We start from the raw sequence: 8,587 nt of genomic DNA, 5'->3' as shown, positions 1-8,587 counted from the left end.
TATATATATATATATTTATATATATATATGGGTGGCACATAAAAGACACCATTTCGAGCGTGGCCGTTTTCGTGCGGGTGACACGTAAAAGCACCCACTACACTCTCGGAGTGGTTGGCGTTAGGAAGGGCACCCAGCTGTAGAAACTCTGCCAAATTAGATTGGAGCCTGGTGTAGCCATCCGGTTGCACCAGTCCTCAGTCAAATCTTCCAACCCATGCTAGCATGGAAAGCGGACGTTAAACGATGATGATGATGATGATGATACAATGGGTTTCCTTCAGTTTCTGCCTACCAAATCCACTCACAAGGCTTTGGTCGGCCCGACACTATAGTAGAAGACATTTATCCAAGGTTTCATGCAGTGGGGCTGAACCTGGAACCATGTGGTTGGTAAGCAGGCTACTTACCACACAGCCACTCCTGCACCTGTATATATATATTATATATAGTGAATCCAAACAAAGAAGAACAAACAAGGAAAGACAATAACGCGAGGATATGGTACCAGTAGTGTATTATAAGATGCTCAGGAAAGGAAGGAAAGAGGATTTAATGTTTTGAGCAAAGCTCTTCTTCAGAAATAGAGGAAAGCCCAAGGGAAGGGAAGACGGAGGAAGAAAACCTCCAATGATACACACGTGGTTACATTATATTATATAATGTAACACACACGCACACACACACTCACATATATATATATTTATTTATATATGTATGATATTTTATTTTCATTGAAACTCTTAATGTTTTTTTTTCTGTAGGTTTATTTGCCCATCCAAAGCCAGTTGGAGGATTAATACACCTTAGGGAGAGTGATGAATCAATAGAAAACTACATGACTCAACTAGATGAATTCCTGGAAGGTCAGTTTATTTTACTATTTTAGAATTTCTACCTTCTATTATTTGTTTATTTCAGTTTCCAAAAGAAGCAAAAAAGCAACAAAACTAAATTTTTGAATGGTTTATTCATAACCATAACAAAATAATTAAAGATCTGTTCAGTATTTTACATAGACTTGTTTCTTTTTTAAAGTGAAAGAAAAGATTTCTACCATCTTAATATGAATGTTTCCTCTCTTCACATCTCTTTCTCTCTCCCTCTCATACACACAATACATATGTACGTACGTATGTATGTATGTATGTATGTATGAATGTATGTATGTATGTATGTATGTATGCATGCATGTGTATGTATGTATGTATGCATGTGTGTGTATGTATGTATGTATGTATGTATGTATGTGTGTGTGTGTGTGTGTGTATGTATGTATGTATGTATGTATGTATGTATGTATGCATGCATGCATGTATGTATGAGTTTCTCATTCCTTCTTTAAATGTTCTTTATGCACAAAAGTATGCATATCTGACACTGGTATGATATCACACCAGTATGACCATGTGGGTAAGGCATACATGAACTATTGGAATTTCATTGCTGATAACTAGTTTTAATGCAATGTCTATCGAAAAACCTGCAAGTCTTTCGATAGAAAGTGCAATTTAAACATTCACAAAAAACAAGCAGAAAAAGGAGCCAATGCTGAAAATGAGACATTGCTGCCATTTATCAGAGCTCAAAAGCCATTTCAGATTTTTTACAAACAACTTGCAGATGCAAGTGCTACCAGTTGAAAGCAAGTTTATGGGGTCATCAGGAGAGAATGCACACCATTTTGGGGCCTTTTTCTCAACAACATCATTGCACACCAGCCCACCTCACTGAAATGAAGTCCCACTTGCTAGATCGACTGGTTATTAGGTTTTGCTCAATATTCTTCTAACCAAATCCAGTGGTTTGCCCTTTCCACTGTAGTCTGGATATCACTCATAGTGGTATTTGCTTTACAATGAATTAGAACTAACAACAACAACAGTTGCCTCACTCTGTGACCAGCGAATCCTCTACCAACGAATTCAAGCAATTATAGCTACAAGAATAGGTCAAGCTCTGAAGGAGCAGATGACCATCATGTTTGAATGTATCCCTAAATTTGTATGCCTGACAATCTATTTCTCTATCTAAAAATATGTGTTTTTAAAGAACTAACTTTATAACTTCATGGATTCGACAAATCTTAATTAAATCAGTCTAATTAGATTACTACATTACTAATCAGTAAGACTAATTGTGAAGTGTTTCAGTAGTGTCAATTCATCTAATCCACTTCTGTATCTTGAGTTCATGACCATATTTCTAATGAAATGTATTATTTCTATTTTCTATTGAGTTTGAAAATAATCAAAAATTTGGAGGGATTTAGAATATATCTTAACATGGGAGTTGGAATATGTCTTAAAAGATTTTTACATAAAATTATGATGGAAAGTTTTGATTTAAATATGAACATTATCAAATGGGAGAGTTGCTGTTATATGGCCGTAACAGCCACAGACTGATTGCTATCAAAGATTTAATCAATAACACACTTTGTTCTGGAGATGAAGGAATTTTTTCCAATATATGTTAATTTTCTTTTCTTTTGTAGCTTACAAGGAGGAGAAACAAGCAACTGACAAGTTTATAAAATGCCATGGTTTAATGACATGCAGTCCATTTGTGGATAAAGTGTGCCGATTTCCCCTTAAAAGGGCTGGGAAACTATGTGTCAAGGAAAATACTTTTGGATACAACCCAAGTGAAAACCAATCCCCATGTCTAGTACTTACTTTACGCTTGGTAAGGAGTGTATTTCATTCTTATTGTTATTATTGTAAATATTCAGTTTTGTGTTTTTAAAGAAAATGTAAGTTTAGTATTGTGTTTTAGTATGTGAAAGAAGCAATCTCATCTCTACACATCAAGAAGTAACAACTTTCCTCTTTTCAGATTCTGAATTCTGAATCAAAGTTGATTGGATGAAAGGGTTAAGAAAAAATTGCACCTACACATCTCTACTAGAAGTGATGTCAGTGATTTTTGTATAAAATGTGAAATGTATAAATGTGTCAGCTAGTTTCTATGCAGATAAAAAACAAATATAAAAGATTTAAGTGGGTGTGACTTACTTATAGTTTTTGACATTAGGTATACTTTTAATTGGGAAGCAAATCAATCAGATTATTGACATAACCAGAAAACATTGTAGAATAATTAAACCCAGACATAAAAGCTTTAACTAATGTGTCATTCCTGTTTTTATGATTGTAGAGTGAGATTTGGGGGAGATTTTGATGCTATTTTAAGCAGGTTGAGCAACTGCACAAAGGTATTTTCCTTTGTGAGATTGGTGTGGTTGGTGTTCAATCTGAATATATGTAGGTTGGTCCCTGCAGAAAAATCATATTATGTGAATTCCAAAGGGTTCCAACATGAGGAAGAAGAACTAGACGAAGTGTTTAGCAGGTGGTGGAGCACTGTAAGGTTGAAAAAAAAAGGATGAAAGATGGGATGGTTAAGTGGCCTGAGGCAGGGGAGACTCAAGGTACTGGAGCACCATGTGCTAGGGGGTGCCAAAGAGGGTGTAACAAAGACAAGGGAATCTCCATGACTGTCAGCTTGTACAGGCCACGGCTTGCCCAGGGCACCAACAGCCCTGGTCTGAGGTAGGGGAGATATACATTTGTTTCTTGGATATGAATTGAGATTGAGTGTTTGTATTACTGAACCAAGCTGGAATATCATGCCTCCTAACCATCCATCCATACAAACTTTAATAATGTTTTAAAATTCTTCATTTATGGAAGCAGTATATGCTTAGCTTTACGTGTTTGAGAGTATACAAGCAAAAGTGAAGACAGAGTAAAAGATTGTGAGTTGTTACTTGTTATTGTGCTGAAGGAGAAACTGACTGATGTTGCTGAACCTTCAGTTGATAAAAATGTGAATTGAAGACCTTGCTGACTTAACATGTTGCAAAGTTATAGTATGACAAGAAGGTTTCTGAGCCAAAGCAAGAAGGTTTCTGAGCCGAAACGATAAAAATGCAAGCTGAGAAAATGTCTTAGTCCAGAGTGTTTTTTTACCTGACATGGTTACAGGTTTTGCTGATGCCAATGCCACCAAAGTTCCCAAAGGTGAGAGACCTTTAGAGAATTACATAGCAGAGGAACTTACTGAAGTGTATGATAAAAAAAATTGGGATATGTTTCAGAAGGGACTGAAGAATTCTGAGGGAGATATAAGCTCTCTCTGAAGTGCCTAGTTGGATTAGCAAAACTGTCAGGGATGCAAGAATATGTAAATACTAACAGGCAAACACTTCAGAAAGCAAACATTGTTTCAGCTTCTGCAGTAGCAGTTTAGTAGGAGAAGTGTGATAATCTAGTGAAGCTGAGTATATAGAGGTCAATAAGGATAACCACTTTAAAGAAATGTGAAGTAAGATATCTTTAAAGCAAGATGTAAAATAGGTAGAAGCTAACAATGATTGAAAACATTTGGGGTGTGGTAGAGATAACAAATAAAATTAAAGAAATTGTGAGAAGAAACTGGGAGCCATTTATACAGCATATTACAGACTTTTAGGCTCTTCCTTGCTCAAAATGATCAAAGAGGGTGCTGGAATTACCAGCATTAAGTAATACATAGATGTAGAGCTGATACATAAAAAGATGTAATCTGGGCAGGGAAAATTAAAAACGTTACATAGATTATCTAGTTTTAATTACTGCATGGTTGATTACACTTTTCTTTTCCATTTATTCCTTGCAATTATTTGTGTTTCTTACATTTTTAAGAATTTTAACACAATTCCTAAGAGAAAAAAAAAGAATTAATTTGGAGAATTTTGTCAAGTATCTCTTTACTGTAGAATCTAATTCAGGAGTGATTGAAGAGAAAAAATAATACACCTATGTTTTAAAGGGTTAAGACAGGTGTTAGAATAGACTCAGAAATTTTAAGGAGAAATTCTCTCAATCAAAACTGTAGAGGGTTATGGTACTGGTCTGCTGCACTTTCAAGAACAAAGATTCAACCAGAAATACAGACTGAAATAACTTGATATACCTCCACCCATACAGTTGTTGCCCCAGTATATGGGGAAAAGAAATGCAAGGATGACAAGAAGAGACACTGGAAATTGTATGGGTCTCACTTTTGTATTGCAGTATAGACAGGAAGTTAAAACATATTTGATGAAGAGACCATATGTTTTGAGGAAGCAGGGTCATTTGCAAGAACTATTGACCTCCAAAGGCTACAAGATCTTATCAGGACTGCACACAGTTGAAGGCAGTGAGGCAAAGGATATGAGACTGATGGTACTGAGAAGAAGGCCTAATTGTTACACATGTGACAGTAAAAATCACTTGAGAGATTATTTTCCTCCAAAGAAACAGAAAGACTAGGAAAGGAAATTAGAAAGAAAGCCCCAGTTTCAAGAGCACAAACAATCACAGCTGTGGTAGAGTTGGATATCACCTCATCTTTATCTTGGAAATAAGTGAGTAGCCACCCAGTCTCCTGACTGTAGCAACCAGCAGCACCACTCCATCAGCATGTGATGAAAGAAAAGTAATGGTTCTGAAGAAAAAATACTAAAATTATCGAGGGAATGGAAAAAGAAAAAGGAGAAAGAAATTGCAAAGAAAAGGAAAGTGAAACAGGAAACAAAAAATATGAGAACTAATGAGAAGAGACAACTTTTCCAAAGCAACAATGGTATCCCTCCTCAGAGCAATAATAAAAATGATGAAGTTATGTTGCAAGGGATATTCTGGTGGTGTAAAACTGACTGAGGCACAGATAGGCTTGGAATATAAGAAATTCATGAAGGACAGGTTGTTAGTAATAGCTACAAAGATATTACAATAAAATAAGACAGGTATATTATGAAGATGTAGTTGTTATTAAAACCCAAACCACTCCAGAAGTGTTGATGACATGCAAGGTGTAGTAACCTGACTTTGCAGGTGGTTTCTCATTCAAGTGTGGATGAGAGCCTAAAATGTTTTGCAGATTTTAATTTTGTCTTGTTTTAAATTATTGTGCCTTTTATTTGTTTCTGTGTGATTATTTGTTTTAACTATTTTTAATTTGTCTCTACTTCAATTGCATAATGTCTTTCATGCCTTCTTCATTTTTGTAACTTCCAGGAGATTTTGGCCTTGCAGGACTACAGAAGGCCACTACTGGTGCGAGATAAAATCTACAGGCATGGAAGCACCATCAAACACTTCTGTCTGAGATGTGTGCAGAGCGACATATAGCTGCAATCACATATGGGTGAGCTCTGGTTATCAACCGAGTTCATGATGATGATTGCCCTGCCGCCCTCTTTTAATTAGGCTGGGAAATCTGTTTTTCTTTGTGTGATGACTATAACAAAAGGGGTTGTGTGTTAGACGAGGTTGAGAGGTTTGAGAACAGATGCCTTCTTCTTTGGTCAACTTCTCATCGACTTTTTCAGTCTTCATTTGAAAAGAAATATGAGGGTTGAGAGGGAGGTGCTGATGGATGGGTATCGAGAAAATGGCAAGAGTAGATGGGACCATTTTAAAGTATGCACCCGTAGTTTGGAGAGTGACTGCTATAGAAAGCAATCACCCTTGGTTTTCAAGGGACCATAGATCAGTGAGGAACCTCAATTGAGTCTATACTGAAGTCCTCTTGCATCAGAAACATAGCATAGTGTGTAAAAAATGCCACAGAACCGCTATTATTGGAAGTAAGAAGGTCAGGCTTGTATAAGATGGAAGATTGCAAAGATAAAGCACTGTACAAGCACTTGAGAATGAATGAAACTGAAAATAGGTGGATAAAGAAAAGAATGCATGGGCCATTTCATAGGGATGTTGAAGATAACAAACTTACAAATACCTCAGTATAAATGAGGGCTCTGGCATTCAGCATGAAAGAGAGATCAGGAAGGAATGTTACACGAGAGTTCGAGCAGTCCTAGAATCCAAGTTAAATGCACATAACAAGGAGTTAGCTATAAATTCCTTAGCAATCCCGGTTGTTATTTACAGTTTCAATGTGTTGAACTGGAATATGAACAAAATAAGGAAGATTAACTGGAAAATCTGTAAGCTGCTGACTTGCAGTAACATGCACCACCTAAAGGCAGATGCAAATTGTCTTTACCTACCCAGAGCTCAAGGAGGTCAAGGCTTGATCCAGTTTGAAGGATTTTACAAAACTACCACAATTGGACTGGCAAAATATCTTGAAACATCTAATAACTGGATGCTAATTCATTCTGTAATGAAGAAGAGCAAAAAATTTTAATACCCATAATACCTAGGTTGAACAGCATGCGAGAAGTGCAGCAACTGTAGTTGCAAAGAAGGTGAAATCGATAGCAAAGCAAAATGCGTTTGAACAATTGGCTGATAGGTGGGAACAAAGACCTCTGCATGGCAAATATGTGGCCTGTAGCAAACAAGCTGATGTAGACCAGAGGCACACTCATCAGTGGCTACGGAGCTCAGGGTTAAAGGAAGAGAGTGAAAGCTTTATCTTGGCTGCTCAAGATCAGAGCTTATTGATCTAGAACTATCAAGTCAATGTGATGAAAAATGGTGTAGACCCAAAGTGCTAATGCTGCAATGACAGGATTAAAACAGTATACCACCTAATCTCTGGATGTAAGGTTTTAGCACCTGTAGAGTACAAAACAAGACATGACAGAGTTGGCCAATTTCTACATTGAATAATATGTCAGCATTATAAAATCAAAATTGCTTACAAATGTTACAAGCACCACCCTGAGGCTGTAACTAAGGCAGAAAATGTAACTATTCTTTGGGACTTTCCAGTATGTACAGACTGGACCATCAAAGTAAATAAACCAGATATTGTTGTGAAAGATCAAAACAATAAAGTCTGTTTATTGATTGACATGAGCATATCCTGTGACCATAATATCTCAGCAAAATAATTTGATAAGCTCAGAAACTATAAAGATTTGCTAATTGAAATCGAAAAGATATAGCATCTCAAGACGGTTACTATACCAGTTATTGTAAGAGCATTTGGAATAATCAAAAAAGGAACTGAAAATTATTTAAGAATGATCCCTGGCTTACTAACCATGCAGGAAATGCAAAAGATTATCTTAACTGGTATGTCACACGTACTGAGAAGAACTTATCGCTGTGAATATTTTCTTTCCCCTTTTCCCCTTTATTTTCTTTCTTTACTTTTTTATTTTTATTTTTCCCTTTTTTTCTCTGTCTTTCTTCCCCCCTTTTCTCTATCACATGACTTTGTAAATGAACAATCTGGTGTGTTTATTTTAATGGCCTACCAATGGACACTGTGCGTTTTTCTCCTCTGGGTCTTAGGAAGACACTTAGCAAGAAATGGAATCAGAGCTGAAAGAAGATGATGATAATGATACTAATAATAATAATAATAATAATAATTAATTCGTTTTATTGGCCACAAGGGCTAATATCAATTAAAGACATATAAGGACAAAGACAGGACGAAGGTTACAAAAGGTTTTGTCCGAAAAGGTAGGAAAGTTCGTCTAAACAGAGGAAGAAAACGGAGAAAGATATAATAAATAAATAGATAAATAAATAGGTAAATAAATAAGTAGAACTCCCAAAGGGGGAGGCGCTTCGAAAAAGGAAAGGTTACACGTGGAAAAACCCATAAAACCACGGGAGCCTGGTCAGAAAAAATA

General features: G+C 36.2%; 1 protein-coding gene across 1 annotated transcript in view; it reads left to right on the top strand.

The window, feature by feature from the left end:
* Positions 1 to 8,587, top strand: part of LOC106874532 (sodium/potassium-transporting ATPase subunit beta) — a 106,614-nt gene that overhangs the window by 84,989 nt on the left and 13,038 nt on the right. Inside the window, exons 2-3 of the mRNA XM_014922299.2 lie at positions 765 to 866; positions 2,498 to 2,688. Coding sequence (XP_014777785.1) covers positions 765 to 866; positions 2,498 to 2,688 — 293 coding nt within the window. The remainder of the gene's footprint in view (positions 1 to 764; positions 867 to 2,497; positions 2,689 to 8,587) is intronic.

The sequence above is a fragment of the Octopus bimaculoides genome, chromosome 19 (genome assembly GCF_001194135.2).
Source record: "Octopus bimaculoides isolate UCB-OBI-ISO-001 chromosome 19, ASM119413v2, whole genome shotgun sequence".
NCBI lineage: Eukaryota > Metazoa > Mollusca > Cephalopoda > Octopoda > Octopodidae > Octopus > Octopus bimaculoides.
This window is presented reverse-complemented; position numbering and strand designations above follow the sequence as displayed.